General features: G+C 40.4%; 1 protein-coding gene across 2 annotated transcripts in view; it reads right to left on the minus strand.

Moving 5' to 3' along the window:
- The window catches only part of whrnb (whirlin b), a 74,923-nt gene that overhangs the window by 26,940 nt on the left and 20,309 nt on the right, over positions 1-27,674 (minus strand). For both annotated transcript variants that reach the window (XM_086207043.1, XM_086207042.1), the window contains exons 2-5: positions 11,043-11,213; positions 7,782-7,907; positions 3,109-3,383; positions 1,379-1,415 (exon numbers count right to left, since the gene is read on the minus strand). In XM_086207043.1, coding sequence (XP_086063169.1) covers positions 1,379-1,415; positions 3,109-3,383; positions 7,782-7,907; positions 11,043-11,213 — 609 coding nt within the window. The remainder of the gene's footprint in view (positions 1-1,378; positions 1,416-3,108; positions 3,384-7,781; positions 7,908-11,042; positions 11,214-27,674) is intronic.

Genomic DNA, 27,674 nt, shown 5'->3' on the forward strand with positions numbered 1-27,674 from the left:
CAGGCATGTACAACCACCAGACTGAGGAAGTGGCTGATATTAAGAAGACCTACCAATGGCTGGAACATGCTGGACTAAAAGACAGCACAAAGGAACTCATCATGGCAGCAAAAGAGCAGGCCCTAAGCACAAGAGCCATGGAGGCCAAGGTCTACCACACCAGATCAGACCCAAGGTGGAGGCTGTGAAAGGATGCTCCTGAGACAGTCCCAACACATAGCAGTGGGGTGTCAGATGCTAGCTGCAAAAGCATACATGGAGAGGCTCAACCAAGTGGTCGGGATAGTGTTCAGAAACATCCATACCCAGTATGGCCAGGAAATATGGGACATACTAACAACCAATCGGACATAGTAGTGGTGGTGGACAAACAGCAGGAGAGGGCAGTGGTGATAGATGTGGCGATACCGGCTGACGCCAACATCAGGAAGAAGGAGCACGAGAATGTTGAGAAATAGCAGGGGTTAAAAGAACAGCTAGAACATATGTGGAAGGTCAAGGTTGATATCATCCCCGTGGTAGTAGGAGCACTCAGGGCGGTGACCACCAAGCTGGGAGAGTGGCTCCAGCAGATTCCAGGATCAACACCTGAAACCTCAGTCCAAAAGAGCGCAGTCCTAGGAACAGCTAAGACACTGCTTTTATATATATATATATATATATATATAGAGAGAGAGAGAGAGAGAGAGAGAGAGAGAGAGAGAGAGAGAGAGATCTATAGTGGCAACCCCAACGGGAGATGAGCCCAATACAGCGCCATGGACAGCACCATTCCTACAACTCAGGCCAGCGTCCTGGCCAGGGAATAGAATCCACCCACCACCACGGGCAATAAGCACACCTGCACTCACTCACCCTATCAGCGGGGGAGAGGACAGGATCCCCAGCTGATGGGAATCAGCCAGGAAGGAAGGAAGGAGACCAGTTTCATTCGGGGGTTCTGCAGTATTGAGGAAAGTAGACATGCTGTTGGCTAGTCGTTTGTTTGAGCTTAGCAAAGTTGTTATTTTACCCTGTTTTTGGCCTACCCGCAGAGTACCCCTGGGGTCCATTGAGGACAGAACCGAGACAGCTGCCCAGACTGGACAAGGTCTATGGCAACCTGATTGTTGCCATTTTTCTGTTTGAGTTCATTCCTTATTTTTCCACTTGGATTCATTTAGCCACTTGTTGTGTCTTGTGACCGGGCTCAGTGCGCCGGTCACCCTGGGTTGTAAATGGTAGTTGCCACAAGATATATATATATAAAAAAAAAATATATATATATATATATATATATATATATATATATATATATATATATATGGGTGGGTACGTTAACTCATATAAATGATTAATATACACACACTTAACATTAATCCAGAGCTATCTTTCTTACCTTTCCCAGTACAGGTGTGGCTCTGGCTGACGATGGCCTGCAAAAATAAGAACACAATGCATCTCATATTTAGATACATGAAAAGTGTAATTATTCAAGAGAAAAGCTGCATTGCGCATTATTTTACAATGCATAATAATAAAGTGCAAAACTTCCTCAGTAGACTCGAGCATTAGAGTGATACTTCAGCTAAGAAGTGCACATTCCCTTTCCATGACTCACCAATTGTTATCTTGCATGACTTCTTGGTGACTCTTAAAAAGCAGAAAACACCAGCCACATAAGCTTGATGATAAAGGAGACCAACTACTAACAAATTTGTCCAAAATGTCTGTTTACAAATTCTCAAGCACATCCTATAATCCACAGCTTCTTTATGCAGTCATTTAATCAACAATCCAAACAAACAAGAGCATTCCCAATTTAGAGTTAACCTAAATAAGCATAAAGGAACGTGAGCACTGTGGACAGCTAGCACATTCAGTTGAACTAATCCATGGCAATCTTATGGACAGTTTTGTGTTGTCCAGAGTTGGTCCTATTAGACTTCAAGCTAAAGATATGTGGCTGTCATTTTCTGAATTCTGGAAATATCAAGAAGTTATAAAGGATAGAAAAAACATCTTTGTGGGTTCAAGACACAACTATGAGTCGATGAAAGGCAAATTACATTTTTTGGTTGAAGAATCACTGTAAGAACACAACATCACTGCCAGCAGGGTATCTTAACCAAGCTGTGAGCAGGAAACGGGCAGTGAGAGCTTAATGAAGCGTGGAGATATGAGCCACCGTGTGTGTGACCTCAAAGGCCCACAACAGGCAGGGACATTCATACAACCCAGACGTTCTCAATCAGGGGCAGCTCCATTCATGCTGGGAGACAGATGATGTGCGAGAGAATCTTGGACCGCGTGAAAAAGTTTTCATGTCATCGTGTCATGGACCGCCCCCCCAAGCCCCCCACCCCCAACAGACAACCTCTCAGTTATGGAGTAGATGTCCATATGACGTTCTTATGAGGCAACTTTTGAATGAAGCTAATGAATGAAAGAAATGGTCTGTGGTGATTTAATCCCAGAGAGATACTCTTCAAGTATTTCACTGCTTTAGGGTTGATATTTTTTTACAAGTGGGCTGTCTGTCAGAAGAAAGGTCAGTAATTTTTTTTTAAAATTGGATTAAATGATTAGAGAAAAGTGTTTTTAATTGGTTTTGCTGAAAAAGACAGAAAACTTATGTTGATACAATTATTGTTTGTGGTATGACTTTTGATGGTGAATAAGACAGTTTTCATTTGTAAATACCAACACCGTGATGGCAGAATTTCTATGGTTCCACTGATTTTTTTTGACTGACCAGTGAATTGTTACCAGTAGTGAAGGGTAAACACATAATTATGTAATGCAGACTGTTTTCACAACACAAGCTATACTGGGGAATCTGTAAAACTGAACTGGTAGAGATTTATTAGAATTATTACTTCAGGAATGTGTTTTTTTAATATATATGTCTTGTGGACAGAAATGTAGACAAGCAAGAGGAACAATCAGATCCTGATTAGCTGTTTCGACAGTGAAGCTAAGAGAGGGTGTTCAATTTCCTCTTCCTCCCCTGTACATATTACATGAAATATTTTTTTTCCTAGGGAGACAGAGGCATGGCGATGATGATGATTTGGTCCATTGGCAGTACTTGTTCCGAAACCAGTGCTCAACATCGAATGCACTCACCTGGCATTGAAGGCAGCAGCACCTACACCAGCATTAACACTGGTGTTGATCACAGGGTTGGTGACTGAACTTGTGATGTCCGTGGCACTGGTCTCAGCTATGGCTTGACTGCTGATCCACTTTGTCTCATCCACCATTGTGCGTGCATGAGGGAGACGACCCACATCCCTTAACTTCATCAGCAGATGGCGTCCTGTTTTGAGGATGTGTACTGCCTCATCATGAGAGATGGTGACAAAGCTCTGGCCGTTTACTTCCAGGATTTGGTCACCTACCTGCCGCAAAGCAAGAAAAGTCATCAAAAGGTGGACAATAGTACATGTTCAGTATTAATCTGTATGTAAATTAATCTGTATCTGTATGTAAACTTTTGATACACTTGAATCTGAGGTTCCACTTGATGGGGATGGATGGAAATTGGCAGCTGTCCTAAACCGGAGCAGTTTACTGATAATCACACCAGCGGATACAGCATAAGTGGCTGTTACAACATCAGTGGATAACTCACATTTGAATTTTTTCAACATTACTGGTAGTTGGTTGTGCATGAGATGATCTGGAATTTGCCTGTCTGTTGACATTACTGACAGGATTAAAGAGAGATATTAGATTTTCACAGAACAATTCCAGTCACAGAAAAAGTCATGGTTTTATAATATTTGGGTTCGGAAAAGAACTCTGTAAATTAGATGAATTATGCTCAGAGTACAGGTTCCAATCAAATCTATATGTATACATCCCTAAGAGTGAATCTAAAGGTGAAGTAAAGACAACTTCAGTGGCAACTCCAGGCCCTTTTATCTGTGTTCTTTGATTAACGTGAGTCAACGGTGAGCCCTGTCGGCATCTGAAATTCCTTACCATTCTTCATTTACGTTAAACAAAGAGTAATGTGACAATTTGAAACCTTAGTGCGACTTACTGCATAAGGAATTATTAGAGAATGTAAACACTGTGACAGTAATGGCAACAACAGTAAAGGTAATGATAGAACATCCATCCATCCATCTATTTTCGCAGGGTTCACCCTGGTCAGGTCACCAGTCCATCACAGGGCCAACACATATAGACAGACAACCATTCACTCTCACAGCCACACCTACGGGCAGTTTACAGTATCCGAGTAGCCTAGTCTGCTCTTGATGTCTTCAGACTGTGGGAGGAAGTCGGCGTTCCTGGAAAGAACCCATGCAGGCACAAGTGGTGATGTTATGTTATGTCATGCTTCAGGGATCAAATACACTAAAATCCCTTGACTGGAACTTGGAGATTGTGATATTTGAGGTTATACTGGCTCAAGTGGTCATTTACCCAAAGGCAGAAAATTAAGCCTTTGAAGTCTCAAGCTGATGGTCATATCTGTTTGGTTGCCATGGTGATTGACATCTTTACTGTTCCATCAACCAAGAAGCCAGGATGAGTAGACAGTTTTCATGTGTCAAACAGACATGACAGACAATGGGGTGACGTGCTCTTGAACAGGGGCTCCTCTTATCCGATCCGTAAACTGTATCGGCTTTATTTTCATTTCAAGTGCAGCAAGATGTCTTCTATGTTATGGTGAGAGGAAAAATAAAGACAGGATTATTACAAAACAAAAAATTCTTTTGTAATCTGTTGAAACTCCTGCAGAAAAATAACATGGGAGTCAAAGGGAAAGATACAGGTTTCTCTTGGTACCTACTCTTAAACCAAAAAATTGTTAAAGAAAACTGTGACCCAGTGAGTGAATTTCACTTAATAATCTGAAACAAAAGAAGTGTTCATACATTATAAACAACAACAACAACAAAAACCATGTTTCCAAAGTGAATTTTGTGGTTCTGAGGATCACTTAAAAGAAAATGTTTTTCAGCCTCTCTCACACACCATAGCAAAGACATCCCCCGCTCTTGTCTGTGCAAAACCAGCCGAAGAACCCTGGTGTTAGGGACCTTCATATTTTTCTATTTAATTGGCCAGATAGTTAGTGGAAGTCTTAGAAGCTTGGAGACCCTGATGCATTTTCTCCCCCTCTCCTGGTTAATTTAACTTGAATCATTTATCTCTGAATACATTATTGTCACATCTAAAGTTCTTCAACTTTCTTTTCTGTTTCTTTTTGGAAAGAGAAAGACTTGCCACGTGTCTTCCTGTGTTACTCGACTCTTATTTAGCTGGGAAGGTTTTTGTGTATTATCTTTCTTTAAAGCAGTTTGATAGCTGCAGGAAGGATTATTTATGTGTACTTGCTGCATATTATCTTTGACCGAGCAGGAATTAAAGTCTGTCATTTGGAATCCTTTCGGTTCAGTGCTGAATGCCCCAGCAGACGATCTGGAAGCTACTCCTCATGCAAGGGGGTGGGTGGGGGGGCTTTAATTGAAAGTCAGCCTGTGGCCCCTTAGGATGGGATGAGTCAGACAGGTCTCATCAATGCAACAAAAACATTGAAAAACCCTTGTTAAAAACACTTCTTCTTTTCCACCTTCTTACATCGTGAAAAATTACATGAAATGATATACTGTCAAAAGTCTGTCAAGAACAGTGGTATCACTGTAAGAATACAACAGTTATCTCACAGTATTTGACTAAAAACACATTATTGAACTTTTTGTCAAAATGGCTCAAGCACCTCCATGTTTTCCTGTCACCTGACTACCAAGTGTCCAGCCAACCCTTCACTTACTTTCTGCTGCAGTCAGGAAGACAAGTATGAAGAAACAAAGCCTTTCTCTAGAAGGCTCTGAAAAAAGCATCTTTTTATATGATCATCTACTTCACCCATTCTGCTTTCTCCCTTTCCCTGTTGTTACACGTTTCTTTATTGCATGTCTACTGGTGCAGCATTACCAGCCAGTCCTTCATGGCAAAAAGGGTTAAAACAGCCCTTCATCTTTGTGTCAGGCTGTATCTTTCAAGGGACAATGGGCTATTTGAAATTCAAAATGCTTTTTTTGTCTTTTCGCTCCCAATGTAGGGCTATTTTTTTTTCCAGGTGCCCCAATTAGTTTGAACTTGTAACGCCATCATGTATTTTTATCCCAAAGTTGAACATAGTGTGATATTATCACAAAAGCCATATTGAGGTTTTAGATGTGTTGTTTAGAGGTAGAAAACACCTTCCTCTGTTTTCTTGCCTCGGGCATGTTGAAAATAGCACAAAGCTCTTGTTGAGGCAGAAGACTGACCTGAAAACGCAAATCTGAGATTTAGCACGCTAATAAACTTTTTTTTGGGAGGGAGGGGGGGTCTCAGCAGTGAAGTCAGCTGTATCTCCAAGGCTGAGAGGCAGTTAGCAGATGTTTGCAACATGAACAGACTGGACAGCTTAATAGGAAGCAGGTGGCAGGCATGCTAAAATGTTCCTCCGAGTCAGGCAGCAGATGCTAGCTAGCACTAAGAATCCACAATGCTGGTAAAGTACCCAACAACAGAATCCATGGATCATTCAACATAATGCTGTGATTGGTTACATTCATGTTAAACTTAAAACACATATCATAATAATAATAATAATAATTACAGACTAATGACAACCGCTTTGTGCACTGTACCAGAATTTGTTACCAGAACATTCAGATTAGAACTGATCTGACTACACTTGATATGGCAAATGACAAATCCGAATTTTTGCATTGATGGTCTGATAATTTTTCCTCTATTCAACAACACAGTTCTTCCGACACATAAACATTAACCTAGGAAATCTAGCCACCTAGGCTTGGTCTGTAAACTCAGAACCCCTTCTTTCACTATCAAAATTTGATAAACTTGGTTTGAAACATTTAGAAGTACTAACCAAATATTTATCCACAATCTATAAAACATTCAAGGAGTGGGAACTGGTGTGAAGATGACAATACAAGAAATTTGGATTTGGAATAATAGAGAAGGTGAGGAAAAGAATAAAGGTGAGAAAAGGAAGTTTGATGTAAAGACTTGCAGCAAATGCATGTGATGAAGGATGAGAGATGATGAGTAAGAAAAGAAGACAGGAGAGCAAAGGAGCAGATGTAAGCAAATCAAATATTCACTTAAACTTTGGAACAGCCTAAAATTATAATCTGAAATGTTTTTGGTTTAGATATATTACCCTCTTTTAGTTTAAGACATTTTTGAGGATAAATGAGCTGGCCTTGAGCCGACATAGTAAGAGAGGGTAGAAAAGGAAAAGATGATGAAAGAGAACAGATATGCAAATTTTAAGGCTTGCAAAATAGCGCGTATACTGCACAGTGCCATCCATCCATCCATTTTCTACAGCACTAATCCGTTAAGGGTAGCCAGAGGTTGGAACCTATCCCAGCTGACATTGGGCGACTGATGGGGTTCACCCTGGACAGGTCGCCAGTCCGTCACAGGGCCATTCAGGAGCAATCAGGGGCTCAGTATCTTGCTCAAGGATACTTCGACGTGGTCAACAGGGAAGTGCGGCTCGAACCACTCCACGTGGAGCCATGCCGCCCTTACTGCACACTGGCTGCTATAAATATAAATCCCCTCATAAATTAGGGCAGAGCTCCAAATGTTCCCATTTAAATGTTAAATCAAGTTAAATCAACATACCAAATTTTACCTCAAAAAACAAAACAAAGCAATCAAACACAAAATATGAGTGTTAAAACTGAATAATTTGGTCATTTTGGTGGTCATATGTCATCTCTTTGACAAAAAGTGTTGAATCGGAGTACCTTTAGTGCACCAGCATCAGCAGCAGATCCAGGGTCCACTCCAGTGACATAGATTCCCAGGCCGTACTCAGCACCACCCCGTATCATCAGACCAAGAGAACGACCACCATCCATATTCAGGCTGACCTGGACATAACATTCAGATCCCACATTATCCATGGTAGACAATAACAGTGTCAAAAATCCAATGTTAACTTGTGGTTTAGACAACATAATTGGCAGCCTATAACGAGGAAGATCCTTAGTGGTGAAGCACCGATGCTGTAGTCAAATGTCATTCATTTGCTATGGAGACATAGCAAGTGGAAAGTTATTTATATTTGTATCTAGCCTGAGAAGGTGTAAATGTGCATGAGCCCTTGTGTTCTGCACGATATCACAATGAAATTGACCACAAATGTGTGTGTACTGTAACTATTGATGTCACATCAAATCATATCATATATGTAGACTCATGTTTGTTTATACACCTTGTTATGAACAGGTAATAACAGATTCTTCTGAATCTGAGATGCAGTGTTCCAGGTAAACTACATTCTATTTTAGTCCAGTTGGTGACTCCGTTTTGTCTTGAGTTATAATTGGATGAGATAATGTGAAGAAAATGACAACATTTTAACATTGTGGGTCTTTGTCAGTTAATTGAGTTTCTCATAATTTACTTTTCAATTTTTTCCTCCCTGATTTCCACTGATTTATAGCCAGTGAATTTAATTGGAAACACAATCAGTTAACGCAAGTGTGTATATATGGCAATGGATACTGGTGATTGTTCTTTCTTGTGTGTTTTACTGATGGAGGTTAATAAGAACAAAACATAACAAAAGACAAGGACAAACATAACCTAGAACTAGAGACAATTAGAGAAAGCGAGAGAGACTGTTGACTAAACAAGCACGATTACTACTCTGTGCAATGATTGTGTCTCAAGGAGCCTTCAGAGATGATGCTGTGCTTATTAATATACACTGTACACACATACAAAGGACTTTCCCTTTCACATCGGGTTGTAGTAATCTTATATTTGGATAAGATTAATCTAGTATCCAATAAAGATGAGAGAACTGGGAGTCATAGCCATTATTATCCCACAAGAAAAAATCTTTAAAATGGTTAAATGTGAGACTTATGGTACGCATGCAGATCTACTGTATATTTGGCACCTTCACTGACAGAGATTTACATCCTCTCGAAAAAAAAAAGGAGCCAACAAATCTCTCCTCCCTGCTGAAGATATCAGACTGATATAGTAAAAGCATTTCAGGCCACTGTCCAGAAGCTCAATTCCCTCTGCAACCTTTTAAACAGCTACCCTTCAGCTCACCTAACCTCACCTAAAAATCAGCAGTTTTCTATTGTGTCTTTACGCGTCGTTTGGTTCAGTCAGAAGTCATCAACTCAGCCCTATTCAGATTAGCACTGCTGCATTCAGACTTCGGGTGGATGGAGCAGCTCAAGCAGTGGTTTTAGCAATGTTGCTGCTGCAGGATATTGAGATGCATCCAACAGCAACAATGATTTAGAACTCTCTCTTTGGCACCCTCCAGAAACTGTCTGCCAGATAGGCCGTTAAACCATTGATAGAGCCACTAAGCAACATTGGCCATGTGAGGCATACACTCAAGCATTTAGCGTCTAATATCACTTTATACCAACATTTGCATATGCATGTGGGAGCTTTTAAACCTAGCAAAAAAGTCAATGGACTCTTTCCCCATGGCCAGAAGGCAAGTTAGACTTGTTTTTTCTCCTGTGTGTCACATTAAGTCTCTTCTCCTTAGCTGTGTCTTAGTACTTCTAAAGACTTTGTGATAGATGCTTTGGTAAAATTTTAGAAAACATTTCTCAACATTTGAACTGGCAGGTGACAGGTGGAAAGTATTTGTGGGTGAGCATTGCAGTTAATAGGTTCTGAAATTAGTGTTTCTACCCAGGTGTAATAGTTAGAGTTGGAACTGATGAATATCCCTGAATACTCTAGAGACATGAAATGGAATGCATCTTGATTCTAAAAAAGAAAAAGTCTAATATTAGCAAGTGTTGTTTTTCATCTGGACTGAAACTGCTATTAATATTTTAATTAAGATAAAACAAAGTTAGCAATAGGACTGCTCTGGTTCTCTAAAGCAAGTTCATCAATCAGTTCTACTGTATGACTATATAAATATGTGTGTGTGTATATATATATATATATATATATATATATATATATATATATATATATATATATATATATATACACATACACACACATATATTTCAACTATCTTAATGAATTCTTGACTTCTCAACTGCATAGTATATTTATGTATGTGTAAAATGGCTGAATGTACACTGGCAAGATTTTCTATACAACATGATCTCACTGGACATATCTAACTGCCCCAGAACACATTTCATATCTTCTTGTACAATGAGGCAGACATCACTTTTTCAGTAGGACTGGGACTGTCACCTTATAAAGTTTAAAATATATCAATTTTTTCATTTAGTATGAAGTATGGAGTATACGATTTTTTTCTGTTCCAAAAGATGCAATGGTTGGTGTATTTGAGCAGATGAGCATCATGGTACATCAATGAGTAGCATTGTTGCCTGACAGGTCATGGTTTTAAACTCTATTTGACCCGGATGTTGAGGTTTGCGTCTCCTTTGTTTGCCTGACTTTAGTCTTAAATATACACACACCACCTTTTTAAAAATATTTTTGTCACTTTGGTTTGATTAGAGGATGTCACCACACGTTGGACATTTCAGGTACTTGCATTAATTGACCTCTCAGGTTATTCTTCTGTTGAGGGCAGATTGTAAATTTTCTGTACATCTTTTATACTTGTCTTACACTGGACTTCCTGCCCCAACTGAAACACAGACACACACACACACACACAGACAGAGAGACACAGACAGACACAAATGCACGCACAAACTCATGTACACACAGGTTTGCAGAGCTATCCACATTAGGAAAATCACTCGACTTTTGCTCATGTGGATTAACCCTAATTCTAATCCTAACCCTAATCAATTGATGCCTAACTTAACCTTAGCCTATCCTCAATTTCAGACATTAACTCTAACTTGAACCAGGAACTCATAAATTATGTCATGAGCATAAGGACCAGTCTCTGGTGTCCATGAGAGCTAGGGGTCTTGATAAGGTTCATGTTTTTTAATGTTTTTTGTTGTTGTTTTGTTTTGGTTGTTTTTTTCTACCTGAAAAGGTGTCCTAAACCAGGTACACACAAGCACAGTTCTCACCGTCCTCTCTTCCATGCTGTGCCTCTGGTTGGCTTCTGGGTTGTCAGGTGGGGGGGAGACACTCCGGCCTTGAGGGTCTAACCAGCTGTACACCAGGTTTGTGAAATGGCCTCCAGGGATCCGACCCATGGAGCACACTGACATTGTCAGCTTCTTGCATCCCTTGAGCACCTGCGACAGGGGTTGAGGATGAATCAAACATCAATAATGATCCTGTCATCTACAGGCAAATACACCTCACAAAAGCAGACCCCCTTCAGTCAGGACCACTTTTCTCAAAAAAGAAAACTTCATTTCCATTACAGTAAGCTTCATTTAGCATTATGCCACATGCAGTTCTGTCTATCTTGCCATACGTATGTACTCTCTATTTTCCGCTGACATGATGTCTCCTGAACACCATCAGAGAATTTCTTCAGATTTGGCTCAAATGTCCACTGGATCTCATGGATGTACTGAAACACTTTTGGTGGCCAAAAGTCAAAGTCATTGCCCCCTCACATGAATGCCATTCCTCTGGAACACCTTGAGGAAATTTCTTCCAATATGGTACAAACATCTCCTGGTACTCAAGGAGGACCTGAAAATATTTTAGTGGTCAAAGGTCACATCACATTAGCATGCAACAACTACATTTCCAATGTTTTTGCAATAGTGTAGGCAAATAAGTCTTCTTTTACTCAGAAAGACCCTTCAAGTGACAGGCCGCAAACCCCAACTACCGCTGTAGATGTAGTGTTGAATGAGACCAGGGTTTTAAGGTTAACTTACTTGTGTCTCTAAAAAAGAGTTAGGTGATAGCTGCCTTCTACAGCCTTAAGTGATAATTTAGAGATCAGGTGTCTCTCAGCTAAAACTTTTTATTCAGTAAAATCTATGTGCTACAGCATCACCGTGGTAGCCTGTAACTGTAGTTGGTGAGAAGTGAAACTGGAAAATAAATCTCCCCATGTTCCCTGTCATAATTGTCATGTCAAGATTATTACACATTTATCATATTTTAAAGAAAAGGATTAAAAATGTTTGACCACATTGTTGCCAAAAATGTAAAAACACAACATGTTAAAGAGTAAGTTTAGTCAGCAAACAGTAACAAAATATAACCAAATAAATTAATCAAAAATAAATTGGCAGACACATTCAATGTACTGTAGAAAAACCCGAACTCAGATCAGGCAAATCACATCGTGGGGGTTGTTGGTAGGTGGGCTCAACATCATCCCACCATTTGTGACAGTTTTGCAATTGCAGTTCAGAAGTACCTGTAAATAACTTAAGCACTTAAGTCATTCATATTAAAGAAAGATGTTTTTGGAGTTTTGTCGACTGGATACGGGAAAATTTGGATTTATCAGTTAGCACTGCTGGTGGCTAAGCGCATGGGACTTATCAGTGGAAACCCACTTATGATTTATTGTCTCGCCGCTACACTGGCAAGTCACGTTCAAGTCTCAATAAAGGATGAGACACAGCTGAGAAATTCTGTTTGACTTTGCCGGTGTTTTCACTACTGCCACGCCAACATGCAGTAATCTCTCGGCAATACTTAGGGGTTTCTTTAGATTTCGAAGATGCTTGTTGAATGTGCAAGCGCAATTCTCATATTTTTTGGCAAAAACGGCAACTGTTGTTGGGCTCCATAACTTAAGAATTTCTCCAACTTTTCCACAACACACCATACGTGAAACACCTCCACGGACTCTGTTCCATCGCTCTGACTACGTCACATTCTTCATCGCTCTGATTTGTTGTAGCGCTATCCTATTGCGTGCAGAGGGTCACCGTTTGTCCAGCCCCTCTGATTGAGCCCTGCCAATGGCATGTTTCCAGACCAACATCTTGATGTAGGTCTTGCTTGCCAGGCTAAAAAGATTTATTAAAATCAGTAAAATCAATCTCAAATTAATATCACTTATGTCTGATGAATCTTATTATATGCTACAACTACTGTCAGATCACAAGCAAGTGTGTATGTGTGGGCATGACCCGTCACAGTCACATCACGGTTCAGCCGGAAGGAAGGGTCAGTCTACTGATTAGGAGAAGGACTCTTTGTCTAGAGTCTGTGGGTGAGGCACAATACCATCTATGCCACAACCATAAATAAGCCCATTTCATATGAAACAGGTCCAGCAAGTTTTCAGTACTGTGCTGTTCCTCCTTCAACGCTCACAGTGCAGTAGCAATGACAGGAACCTGAACATGCCGAGACCTCCTCAGTGCAGTCACAGCCAGTTAGTCCTCTCCCTGTCAGGCCTGAGGCAGCATACTGTCCATTAACTCACTACTGCCCTGCACTGTCCTCCATCCAAACGTGATGAATTAGCTGAGCCCAAGGCTGAAGTTTGTGCAAGCGTAGAGAGGATCTTGCACCGGCTGGCCTTCTCAATAACATGAGCTGTCAACACTTTCTGAGAACAGGTTTCCATCAAGCAGGTAAACCAATACTGGAAGAGGTGCATGAGAATAACGCAAATGATATGCAAATGTGACATCTAATCAATGGTCTAATTTTAGATTGACTGTCCTTTTTCGGCGAGCTGGCTGGAAAACAGATCATAAAACACTTTCAGAAGAACAAAGTACATTTTCTGTTTTTTTTTTTTTTTTATCTGAGCAATGTTTAATCAAGTTACTGCAGTAATTAGTTTCTAGTGAATAAATTGGTCTTGATGGTAGGGCTGAAGTGGGTGAGGGACCAAATCTGAGAATTGCAGTCCCTCCTTTTTTCTGAATTTGGTGAATCAAGCAACTAACGTTCAACACTTTATATCAAGCAAGACTTTTGATATTTCACATTCGGTAGACTTGTGAAATACAGCATTTTGAAAATGAAAGCGGGATGTTGGGGTAGAGGTTGACAAGATCTGGCAATGAGTCAACCTCAAACATTATCTGACTCAGCTGAGGAGCTACTAGCACTGACTCTCCCCAGCATCTTACTGCAATCCCTTCATCCTCAGCATCACCCTCCCTTCCACAGGGACCAACACTGCAATGGTTCCAGTACACTAAGTATACTGTTAGCACACTCAGCGCCTCCAGCCTCACGACAGCATCTAAGCAGAGTAAGGGACAGAAGAATGGACACATTTCTGTTCCTTGTGTATTTAGAGACTTTAATTTTCCTGCTCTATTTTTCATTAGATCTCTGCATTTACACATTTGTGATAATGTATTCTCAGTCAGTCCAAAGGTCTCTTCTGCATATCATATGACCTTTATGTGATTACTCATTGCTCCTCAAGGATAAATCTTAATTCTATTTTGGTGCCCCGTTAGTTGTTGTGCACACTTGATGTTATTAGAGCATTAAATTGCAGTTATTATTATACTACCACTACCAATGTAATGCTCCCAATAGGGGTAACTGCAGCTGCCAGTGGGACAGTTTCTCTTTGCAGCTGATCCTCAACCAGCCAGTGCCTGATTCATTCCATGTAAAGGATAAAGCACAAATGGATTCACAATCACACCTGGAAATAGATCACCTTCCAAAGCACGCAAAAACTGTGATTTAGGAAAATGTTTTAACTTGAACATATACTTAATTAACTTACAACATGTATCCAACCTTAAGGTGATGTATGGATAACTCATTGATGCAGGTTAGGGCTATTCAACTGGGGGAAGAATTCTTAAAAAAAAAAAAAAACAACAACAAGAAGAACAACAACAAGAAACTGGACTAGTCAAATCAAAACAACTCAAACATGATGCAGCTTTCCTGGTATGTAACCACGTTGCTATCAACGCTGAAAAAAAGAAAAGCTGATTTAGAAAACTGTCAATTTAACAAAAACTGGGCCAAGAAATATCTGTACATTGAAAGTCCTGAAGGCAAGCCAATGTGTTTGCTTTGTAACACAGTCAATGTTGGACTATATATGAGATTAATATCTCGTGGGGGCGGTCCAGCCCTCGGCCCCTTGGGTTTCTGACAAGTGGCCCCCTGAACAACTTAGTTGAATAGCTCTGATGTAGGACACTGTTCAGTGCTCTCCACCCTGGAAATAGGTCTGGTTCCACTGCTCTCCCACATTACCACTACAGTGGCACATCTGATAGGGAATGAATGTGATGGAATGGTTTGTGTGACTGTTCAGTGTATTCTTTTTGGAGAGTTATAATGGTGACAATGGAAAGCTGCAGTGACAGGTGATCAGTTTCTAACTGGAAGTAATTATAGATTGTTGGCTTTATCTCCTCGGTGCAGGGTGTGAAATATTAGGCTGAAAAATTTATAGGAGACATACTGTACATACTTCTCTATTTTGGTTTTGTATAAATGGCCAACACAGAGAAGAGAAAGTTAGAAAAGTGACTTTTCCAGTAGATGCTGAGTTTATCATCCTCACACTCATCCTCATACTTCAAGTAATAGATGCCCTTTATGACCACAGCAAACATGTGAATCAGCTGACATCCACATTAATAAAAGGAAAGTCCACATAGAATGGGCAGTTGGAGGTGAACGTGACAAACTCTGGACTTTGCATCCATTGGTCTAGTGCCATTAGCAGCCATGAGTTTCACATTACTTATAGCAAGTTAATATAACTATAATGACATAAGACGACTGAGCTGTGAAGATGTAAACCTTAGCAGACATTATATCTTTGTTACAAAACTGACCAAAATATCAATATTAGCTCTTGTTAGTATTTTAACAAATGAACTAACAGGATGAACTGATGTGAGGAATGGTACAAATCAGTATCAGAAGAATATCTGACATCCATCCATCCATCCATTTTCTACCGCTTATCCTGTTAAGGGTCATGGGAGGGCTGGAGCCTATACCAGCAGCCTTCAGGCGAGGGGCGGGGCTCACCCTGGACAGGTCACCAGTCCATCGCAGGGCCAACACATATAAACAAACAACCATTCACACTCACAGCTACACCTACAGTCAATTTAGAGTATCCATTTAACCTCGTCCCCTCTTGATGTCTTTGGACTGTGGGAGGAAGCCAGAGTACTCAGAGAGAACCTACACAGACACAGGGAGAACATGCAAACTCCACTCCGACCCTGTGCTCGAGCTAGGACTCAAACCTGCAGAAACTTCTTGGGGTGACAGTGCTAACCACTGCACCACGAGCCGCCAATATCTGACATAGAGGCAGGGATTTATAGTTTGGACATTTAAAAAAAAAAAAAAACTGAGGTAAGATGTGTCCTCTATCCCATAGATAGTGGAGAATTAGATACATAGGTTTTTAAACAGTGCTGAGTGGGAAAAATTTAGTACTGTAGTTCAGTAATGAAAAAATAAACTAAATCTTAAGAAAATGTTAATGACTTAAATCTCTCTGTTAGCTGGCTGGCCCTGCAACAGACTGGTGACCCATCCAGGGTGTACCCCGCCTCTCCCTAATGTCAGCTGGGATAGGCTCCAGTCCCAACCCCCATCCCCCGCAACCCTTAACAGATGAGCGGTATAGAAAATAGATGGATGGATGGATGGATGGGTGGAGTCAATTTTTTTAAAAGAACTCCGTTTTCAGAATTGTACTGAATATAAAGGTTTACGAGCCAATGTAAAAAAAGAGGAGGTTCCTTTATTAAAGTTGGAGTAAATTTTGTAACTAAGTAGGAATAGAAACGCCACATCTGGATGGCCTGCTGAATCTGATTAAGGTGGCCTTAAACACAATTGACAAGGTTTCTGATTTCAGAGTGTGTAAGTTGTTACGGACTCCCTAGGTCAGTTTCCTATCTAATTAGAACAGGAAAAGAGTGTTGAAAATGGAACACCCCCAAGGCAATGTCACAATCCTTTTATTTGCTCATGATAAATCATGTTTAAGTGATTCCCTCCTCTTGCTGATGACAGAGCACTTAAGAAGGGAGGTGTTTAAATAATTCTAATATAGCCTTTGAGACTGAGTCCAACTGTGTATAGAACAACCCCAACATGAGTTTTAGAAGGGAAGATAGTAGAAATGTTGCTGGAATTGAGACATTTTGAGCTTTCCCTGAATTATTGAGCTCATTTAAAAGGACTTGATGGCAAGAGAGGGGCAGAGAGAAAGAGGGAGAGAATGATGGACAGACAGGGATGTGAACAGGTGATGCTAAAGGTGGCAGCTTGAGTCTCTTCAGGTCTGTAACTTCCTCTAGCAGCATCAGTCAGGGATCTGGGAAGTGGGAAAGCACAAAGGCTCCAGAGCAGAACACCAGCTGGTATCACATAGAAGTGGTAATGGATGATGACTGAACTGGCAATGGGAGGAGGAAGTGAGACCTTTGAGAGCACAGTCATCCACACAGCAGACCAGAGAGTCTTCAGCCCAGTTACATCAAAGATTTGCAACAAGACTAGTTCAACCTTGCAATGGGCTGTAATGTGATAGTATCCACAGCTGCAACTAGATGCGACAGCGTATCGCTAGTGACATGATAAGCTTAGTTACAGGCTTGAGACCAGTTGAGAAGCTGTGAGAAGAAAGGGTAGGACAGTAGTTATAGAGAAACAGGTTTGGTGAGAGGCACAGGGAGAACTGGCAAGTGCATTTATCACAACTGTAATCCATCCATCGTCGTCTTCTGCTTATTCCTTACTAGTAAGGGTTGCGGGGGGGGGGGGGGGGGGGCTGGAGCCTATCCCAGCATCTACGGGCAAGAGGCAGGGTACACCCTGCCAGTCCATCGCAGGGCCAACATACACACTCACATTCATACCTACGGTCAGTTTAGAGCATCAATCAGCCTAGTCCCCAATTGCATGTCTTTGGACTGTGGGAAGAAGCCAGAGTACCCGCAAAGAACCCACGCAGGCACGGGGAGAACATGCAAACTCCACACAGAAAGATCCCGCGCCTGAGCCGGGACTCGAACCCAGAACCTTCTTGCTGTGAGGCCACAGTGCTAACCACTGCACCACCGTGCAGCCCCACAACTGTAATATTACCTCTAATTCTAAATGACTCTCAGCTACATACTTGCTAATACACACACTACTTGAATTTTCCTAAAATTAGTTAGCTACTTTGAGACCAAATATATTTTTTATTTCAAACTGCTTCAGCCAGGACAGAAGTCTCTGATGCCAGTGTTATTACAGTATTAATCATTTATGTGAAACACAGGCATCAATGAGGAGTCACATGGATTCAAATAAGGCCAAGAATTTGCATCTGCTGCTTTCCTTCTTCATTAAAACAAAATAATTAAGATATGAAACGCTTGTTAATTTTTTCCCAACAATTCGAGCCACATCGCGCATGATGAATATTCTGAGCATGCTGTCAAGTATGTACTGTATATTTCAATTTTAATTTTGATTGGGGTGGAGAAAGGGGTTTGCTTATATCCCTTCGTCCCAGGATGAGGCCTCATGCATGCATAAGCAAACTTGGCATCTAACATAAGAATACAATGCAATATTAATTATTTGCAGACCTTTTATCATTCATTTCATTATATGTGTTTCTTACCAGGTGTTCTTCAAGAATCAAACATTAAACCACCAATTCCACTGTGTTCTTTCTGCGTCCGACCTCTGAGAACTTATAGTGCAGACAAAATGCCATTAAATGATGTTCCCACATCCCTGGTCCCATTATAGTCATGACAAAAAAATGAAAAGGATACTGTCAATGGGACAATGGCCTGCAACTAGAGCTTCACTAACAAATGACATAGAAAGGTTCTGCAGGCGGGTCCATTCGCTTTGTTCGGTGTTGTATCACAACAGTGCATTTGAGGTTGAGACAGAAGCAGCTGCTTTCTATTCTGAGCCCAGTGTTCCTGCACCCTCCAGAGTAACACAGAGCCAAAGATCAGGAACATCAGCATTACAGATGATTTGCACTGTACACCATACGTACAGCATCTTCATCCCCATAGTGCATGAATTGAATCGAGTGGGTGGAAGGGCAGCTCTCAGCGGGTTTATATGGAGCTGGATGGGTGGCATGATTGAGAGAAGGAGGGGGGGAGGTGGGATTAATTTTACACTGGAGGAGAGTTGATGGACAGGACAAAAGGCCAGCAAAGATGTCAGTGCTAGTCACTCAGTCTCCAGGGCCTTTCTGAAGCTCCACTGACTGAACTGCAAATTCAGCCTCAAACCAACGCTTGGACTGAAGTCTCCGCCTCTTTATATTCTGTCCTGTCTGGAGATGAACATATGATCCCAAAACCATTCTTGTCATGTGGAACGGCACTCGTCTCTCCAGGTTACAATACTGATCTTTGCCACACACTAGCTTGGAGAAGCAATAGTTTTAAGTTATGTCGCTTCTTCTGACTAATGCTGAACTCATGCTTTATTAGATTAAGAAATATGTCTTCCAGTGGTGGTAATAAATAGGACAAGTAGAAGCTGGAGTTTCATCTCACATATAGCAACAAGAGTTGTGGAAGGCCTCCTCTACAATCAAAATTATGTTTAGATTATTAACAGGCAAAGGAGGCAGCAGGGGGCCATTGGATCATCCATGATGTAATTTCCAGGAGGACTGATTGGTCAGCAGGCTTTGTTTTACATATTTAGAGAGTAGCAGAGTTGGGTCTACAGCACAGGTTACCATGGTGATATATCCCACAGAAAATGAACCACTTTGGTAGTGCTGTAAATCCTGCTTTGAACCTGAGGCTCCCTTACTAACACACTCCTGCGATACAGGATCATAGTTTGGACAAAGTGAAAATATAAAAGACTTGTCACAATTTTAGGCTTGGAAGTGGTTATATTTCCTGACAGAATTTGCTGAAGTACCATCAGAAAATAGAAAATCGAGCATCAACTGGTGATGCTTTTCCTTAGTCTGGCTAGTTAGAGGTTTGGTCAAAAGTGTCAGATGTATTTGTTGTTGCTGTCAAGGTAAAATAACAGCCATCTACATCATTGTGGAGAGATGGTAGTCAGTGAATATAGTGTGTTCTGTTGTGTTTCCACTCTGCTTATCTCTCTCTTGTTCTCTCTCTCCTCTCTCAGTCATCATGAAAGTACTCATGACTCATGCAATGATGTGTTCCATGGTGCATTAGCCTCACATAATATGATGGTGTCTTTTAGTTTATGTGTGTGCAGACCTTGAATTGTTCAACAGCAGACAGAGAAGTGAACCTTGGTGTTTTATGAACATGCTGAGGTTAAAGGTTTGGTGCAATGATAGGCCCATCTCAGGGACTTGGTATTTTTGACCTCTAAAGTCTGTTTGTCTGGTGAGAGTGAACATAGTTACCTGCTCAGGGTTCAATCTCCCTGCCAAACCCTCTTTGAACTCAGCCTTCAGTTTGATCTCATCTACACATCAACACAACTATGATGAAATTGCTGGGACAAAATCCAAACACGGATCAACAAAATCCTAAAACATACCTCTGTGGTAGTACCAGTGCACATACAGACTTACAATAGATGTCATACACTCTCACTGCTACTACCAAAATATTTACTGAAATGTGTGTGTCTGCCGCAAAAGAGGTGCCTCCAGGTGTGTATCATTCTCCTGACACATACTTACACTGCTTTTCATCCCCACTCTCTCTCTCTCGCCCTCTCTCACTGGGTATGTGTGTGTGTGTGTGTGTGTGTTTGTGTGTGTGTGTGTGTGTGTGTGTGTGTGTGTATTGAGTTAAATTGACTGTCACCTCAAATCTCCTGTGCCAGCGGTTTTCCTTGACTCGTTCATCTATCACAGTTACTGCAGCTGATCCCCCCCTTTCCGTGTTCTTCAATCTCTAAAACGAAAACAAAAAAATTCCCTCTCACATGCATATGTGCTGTATATTGTGTACAACCTCCTGTTCATGTGTTATGTTGCAACATGTGCATGGAGAATTGTTGGGTGTAAATTAATTGAGGGAGTGTGGTTTGTGTGGTAACTTTTGTTGGGTGCTAAACAAATAAAACTGACTTGACTTGACTTACGTGCAAATGAGTCAAAATACTTTGGATTATTTCATGTTTCTAATTTTTGAAGTAATATATCCAGGTAAGAATGCATTTCATATGCCAAGGGATTATTTTGTCACATTGCATAAGATAATCCCAATTCAATTCACTATGTATTGTACTTTTGCCTTTGGTTGACTCACAGCCCTCTTGTACTATTTTTATAATACAAAAAAAAGATCCTACCTCTAAGATCTGTTCATTCCTGCCTCAGAAAGCTCTGCACCAGTAGCAGGCAATTAGTGGCTCCATTTATAAACATGTCTTATATGACGTAATTAAACATCAGAGCTACTCAATCATAAGGTGATATCTTTAACAGTGGTGGAGCCAGATGCAAACATCAAGGACTTAACCAAAACCTACATCTTGCAGAAATTGTTTTCCCATTTAGGGAAACTATATGCACAAGTGTTGAAACAAGACATTCTGATATTATTCGCATTAGTGATCAAATAAAAAGAAGTTATCCTATATACTTCAGTAAGTAATGAAAGGTGAAAATGTGATTTGTTGTTTTTGTCTGGACAAGTTGTAAACCTAGTGCTGAATGAGTGTGACTCGGCTGAGCTCAGAAACCACAGACTGATTCACGCTAAATTAAATACTCCCCCACAGCGATCCAGACAGCATTATGTACAATAGATTAATCTACACACCCAGCATGCAGAGTAATAACTGCAGCCATGTTCACATATGCAGTTACAAGGACATATAATTAAACAGTCACTGGATACAAACTCACAAGTGTTCTGAATATTCAAGCGATTCATCGCTCTCTCTCTCTCTCTCTCACACACACACACACACACACACACACACACACACACACACACACACACACACACACGCACACCTCTGTAATGACAGTGTCCTGTGATCTACTGTAGCTACAGTACATGTTAGTTGTCTCTTCCATCAGGGAGCTCATTCCCAACAGAGGCTCCCACACGCTGACGCCTGTTATCTACAGTATGCCTTTTGAACAATGTAGAGCTGCGTTCAAGGACACTTGATGTGACTACAGCAGAGTTCATCGGTGCAGTTTTGATAGGGGAGCTGAACAGTCAATGAGGTTTGCTCTATTAATTGATCACATCATGTCAGCCTTATCAAACCCACAGCAGAGGGTAGCTTCACCTACTTAAATAGCTCCTCCTCCTCCTCCTCCTCCTCCTCCTCCATCTGGAAAGAGCAATATGAGGGAGTGCTGCTGTTTTTGGAGCTTTGGGCTACCAGTGTGTGTGGCGTCATTTGGTTGTGATTATGTAATGTTTTTCTCCACATAAAAATAGAATGAAGAAGTGATTTTTCAAAATGAAACTAAAAACAAACAGCCATAATTACATTCACACTGCTGCTATGAATGTCCAATTCAAACATTCTTTGGGTCGAGAACAAATCAAAAAACAAAAAAGGTAAGATAAAAACAAAAGGTGAGCTTACGACAAAAGAAATGAAAAGCTTTACCAATGAAGAGGCAGCATACATCAAATATTTGTCCTTTGTACCTTATTAATAAATCTCTTAAAGTGAACCATGTGTTTCAATATTTCCTCCCCATTATGAGATGACCCATGAAATTGCTTTTTGGAATTACATTCCTATTTTGAGTGTACCAACCTCAGTCAAAAGGGCCTGAAGCACAAGAGACTCATTCAACTCTCTTATAACTTCAAAAAAAACCTGGTACCAATCATAGCTTTTAGAACAAAATTCGAAGAATATCCTGACAATTAACTCATAAAGATTTTTAGACCTTAGGGGCACATTTTAAACCAAGTAAGTCTCATTGAGAGTGGCCAATTTTGCAAAATGTTGAAAACAACAATAAATATTTTTTTGGAGTTCAACTGCACGATGGCTCTTATCGCTGTACACTGACAGTTAATTCCCTCAATTGTTCCCCTCCCAGCAGTATTTCTTACAAAAAGTCCAGATCTTGAGGACAGCATCCAGGAGACACCTGCCTACTTGACAAAGTTGAAGGGAAACATAATGAGGATGAAATCCCAAACGCATACCAGTCTGCATTTGTCTGACAACCTGGTTACCACTACACAATTAATATGACACATTAACCCAACGTCAGGTGATTTTCATCCACCTGATTCTTGTCATGTGATTTTTGTCATTTAAAATAGGGGTAGGCTCCAAGATTTCGTTGTACTTTTTGTTATAATCCCTGAATCACAATCACAATGTCGCAATGGTAATCAATAAACTATGATGTTTAAAAAAGGAAGCATCAAAATCCCTAAATCAATGCCTTGTTGGATCAGTGTTGGGTGAGCACCATCAAGGAGGATGAGCATGGAGCCAGAAGAAACCACAGCAAAAAGGAAAAGGTCTTTTCTAGAATAAGCAATAGATAAGAGGGAGAAGGATAAAAGTGTTGGTGCAACGCGAGTGATTCTTGGGGATTCATTTGCTCGCTGGAGGAGTCTAAAAGAATCAAAAGGTTTAGCTAGACATGCAAGTAACAGCCTTTCTTTTGGACTGGTAAGAAACTCATTTGCTGAATTTGCTAGCTGGCTATAGAGGTTATATATGTGGTAATTTTTGTCAATGAAGGGAGTGAGCTAGAACAAAACCCTATGTCACGGCTGCTGACCTATTTAGCGACATAGTTTACAGATTTATCATATTTTGTAGCACTGCTGGAAACTCCTCCACAGTGATTGACCATAACATTGCTCGTGATACGGGGGAACTAGTGTTATGTAGCATGGTATGTTAGATACGTGTTGTGGAATGGGTTGCTAGAAGAAGGAACATGATCATATAAAAAAAACAAGACCAAGGATCTGATTGAGCCCTCATCGATGCTCACTTTAAGTATAGGAAGAAGGAGGTGGAGGAAGAGCTGATCGCACTCAAGGAGAGGATTGTGAGTGCAGGTAGGCCAACCGATGTGGTTCACACTATCTCTTATGAGTACATGCATGTGAAAACATAGTAAAGTAACCCTTTAGCTCTTATAATGAGGCTTTTACAGTTTAATAATGTCTTGTGACCAAAGTTTTTTGGTGAAATTAAACGAGATTACATGTAAAATAAGCAACCACCAAATGTAAATTGTACAGTAAAAATGGCTGTAAATAATGGCATGGTCATGTTAATTTGGCTGAAAAGGGATGTTGAATTTACCAGTTCAGTGCGTCAATTTTACAATGTTATTTTGTAAATGATAACAGTTTTAAGTTGTAAAATTTATAGTTTGTTGTGTAATATGGTTTACATTCTGCAGTATTTTTTACAGTATTTTTCTGGCAACCACAGCTGCCAGTTTTTTTCCGTAAAAACAACTTTTTTTTTTACAATGAATGTTTATATGGACACTGATGATAACCCAGTTAATCTAATTATACATACCCTCGAAACACACACACACACACTACATTGAGAGCATTGCTTTTACAATGTATTCTACCTTTAGAATCATGTTTTATTGATACACTGGACTAAAAATATCCATTCATAGTGATACATTCCTTCATTTCAGTCAGTAATCAGCCAGAGCTGCTCACGTCATGAAACCGCTGTCTACTTGGAAAAAAATACAGCCAAAAATTGACCGACAGCTCACGTATAGAGATGATTAACTAGATTCAACGACACTTCTGAGTGTCTATAATAGCTCTCAAAAAGAAATTGAGTCTTCAAAGTGCTGCTATGGTATGGTCAGGTTTTCACACGGAAAGCACTTTGCTAAGCAATGTTAGGGGAAAATGATTATGACATTGTCTGAGGTATGACATGTTGAATGGATTCTAGTGTGCATGGAGGTGTTTTTGCTTTCTTCCTGCGGGAGAAGCATCATGGTGGAAGAGACAAGCAGCACAGGGTCCATGCTGAAAAGGAGCACCAGGCCAGACATTGGATTCTTCTCTTTATTCACTAGTTTTCTGCATCAGGACCTATGAAACCCAAGAGTTCAAAATTTTTTGTGTACCCAAGTGTACCTGATGGAGTGTCAGCTTGGTCCTATTCTGACAATAAGCTTTGTGGAATCTATGTGATGTATTTGTGGTATTTCTATCAAATTTTGTCCAGTTCTAGTCCAGGAGTTGTTGATATTTCAGTGGCATATATGCTGTCAGAAACTGGTGTGGTGTTTCTGTTGTATTTGTGTGTTCCATGTGACAAGGTGTTGTAAGTCTGCTGTGTTGATCTGAACCAGGAGGAGGCTGATGCAATGAAGAAGGCAGAGAGGCAAAGAAGAAGTCAGTTCTGCCCCCCGCCTGCGATCCTTAAAAGGACAAGTGGAAGAAAATGGATATACATTTTTGTTTTCAATGTCTGAACATTTTGGTTGACTTAAGGACAATTTGAAAAAAAAAATCTCAATAAGAGTGTTAAATCGGTTCTCTTGCTTATTTTCCTCGGACAAAAATCATTTCAAACTTCTCATATGATACAGTAACTTTTTCCATTAGGCACACATGCTAATCTAGTCTACACCTTCTCTATCTTTACATGTAGCTTAAATGGGAACATGTGGCCTGTGATAAAGGTTGAAACAAACAAAGTTCTGATGTGTTTCTAGTTATTGTTGTTGTTGTTTTTATGTTCTGTATAACAGACACAAGAAGGGAGATGCCACCCACTGCAAAAAGTAGTGCATTTCACCACGCTGCTGCCCAGATACCAAACTATGATGGACACATGCCTGATGAAGCCACCCACACTGAAACAAAAGTCATCCCTCTGAAGTATCCAGCAAAGCAACCAGGAGCCAATTTTATTAGGTTTGATTCATACACAAGCTACCAGCTCTTGTTATTTAGAAACCAATACAATTCAATATTTCTAGCTGTTCTCAAAAAATAAATATAGAATATTTTTAGCTGTCTAATTTAAAGTCATTTGTTCAATACTGTTTTCTAGCTACAGAGTAAAATTGAAGAACTGGAGAATCTACATTCTCTCAGGATACTGCGGGTGATTTGAGGATAAAAGCAAATCATTTCTCTTCTGAGGATCATTCATGTCACAACTGCTGCGCTACCATGGTAGTTGATGTAGTATTCTCCATGTTAACCTGCTGCAGGCGTGAGCTGATTGCATGCATCCTATGGGCACCTTGTATATACATTAGTAATTTTGAGCTAATTAATCCAGAAATCTAAGGACTCGAACAAATAAACACGAATTATCTGCTGGATGTAGCAGATGACCCACCCGAATGCTGCTGGGATAGGCTCCAGCCCCCCGGTAGAAGATGGATGGATGGATGGATGGATGGATGGATGGATGGATGGATGGATGGATGGGTTTAGATAGAAGTAATAAACTTCTAGTATGTAGGCTGCACAATCAGTGCATTCGTCAGAAAATGGCATTGTGTGGTAGTTACGTGTGGATGCTGTGAGAGTGGAATAAGCAGCTATCTAGAAAGAGATGGAATGCAATTTAATGCAAGAGCTTTAATCACTGGGGGACATGAGCAGTCTTTGTTATAGCACCCAAAATATCCAGAGGTTGGCCAGAACCCCACGTAATGGCAGACTAAATCACTTGCCTGCTGCCACCAATGACAGAAGAGGATTTACCACAGGATAACGTTCTGTGTGGCAGCAAAATGTGCAGACAGCAGTGTGACACATTCCTCATTTGTGTCTGAGGGTGTGAGAGTCAGAAAAATATGATGTCCCTCATTGTAAGACCATGAATGAGGATAACTATCATTGTTTGTAGGCAGTGTTCCAGTTTAACAGGTGATCATGTTGACTTGTTATACTTTGTGTAATTGGCTTTGGAAGAGTATTTCATATTCACTGGTTTGATGTTTTATGAACACTGGTTTAAGAATACCTCTTGCCTCAAAAATGCATAAGAATCACAATCACACCAACACCTGGAGAGGGTTTACTCAAAATATCACCAGTCAACATGACCGCTAGTTAGACTGGAATCCCAGTCTTGGTTTGTCTGACAGCTGCTATGAAATGTTTTAAATGAGTCATGCAAGCGGGTCCATGGAACTGGTGATTCACAAAAAGAGGGACAGAAACAGAAACTTACCTTCATCATCAAGAAAAAATCTTCATCGTCAATGTTGTTTAATACAAGAACACTGCAGAACGTGAACCCCGGAACAATTATTGCACCCTGTCCCACAATAATCAACTGGAACTGGCTTTCCAGCAACTGTCATAACATGCCATGCCAGACACAATACATACACAGCAAAGTCCATTTAATCTATTCATGAAATAAAGCTTAAAACCTGTTGTTTTAATTTTTGCAGACTAAATAAATGACATCTTTAGAAAGTTTGGGGATTTCACAAATCTGTATACTATTTAGTATCAAATACAAAAGATCGGCGTTCCCTCTGTGTGTTCATTGCATTTATCAAAGCAAGTTTTGGGTGATTAATGCATTTATGCATGCTGTTTGAAACTTAGTTCAGTTCCAAATAAAATCAGAGGGAGAGATTGTTTCTGATTGTTTAATGTCCCACAGATAATGATATCTCATTACACTCCTAGGAGCTATTTACTGTCTGGATCAAAATAGCAGACCAACAGACAGGCAGATATTGGGGCAGCTTTAAAAAAAAAATGCAATTAACAAAGACAGTATTTATGCACGAGTGTATACAGAAGAAAACCACTCTTTACCAAATCCCTCTTAATAAAGGGTAAAAAGTGTTCTAACAAGTGTTTATGGGAAGTCCATCTATCAGTCCAGTGTGTCAGCTGCCGCATTTTTTG

The sequence above is a fragment of the Aulostomus chinensis genome, chromosome 6, assembly GCF_037954235.1.
Source record: "Aulostomus chinensis isolate RoL2024-O1b breed Wild chromosome 6, RoL_Achi_v1.0, whole genome shotgun sequence".
NCBI lineage: Eukaryota > Metazoa > Chordata > Actinopteri > Syngnathiformes > Aulostomidae > Aulostomus > Aulostomus chinensis.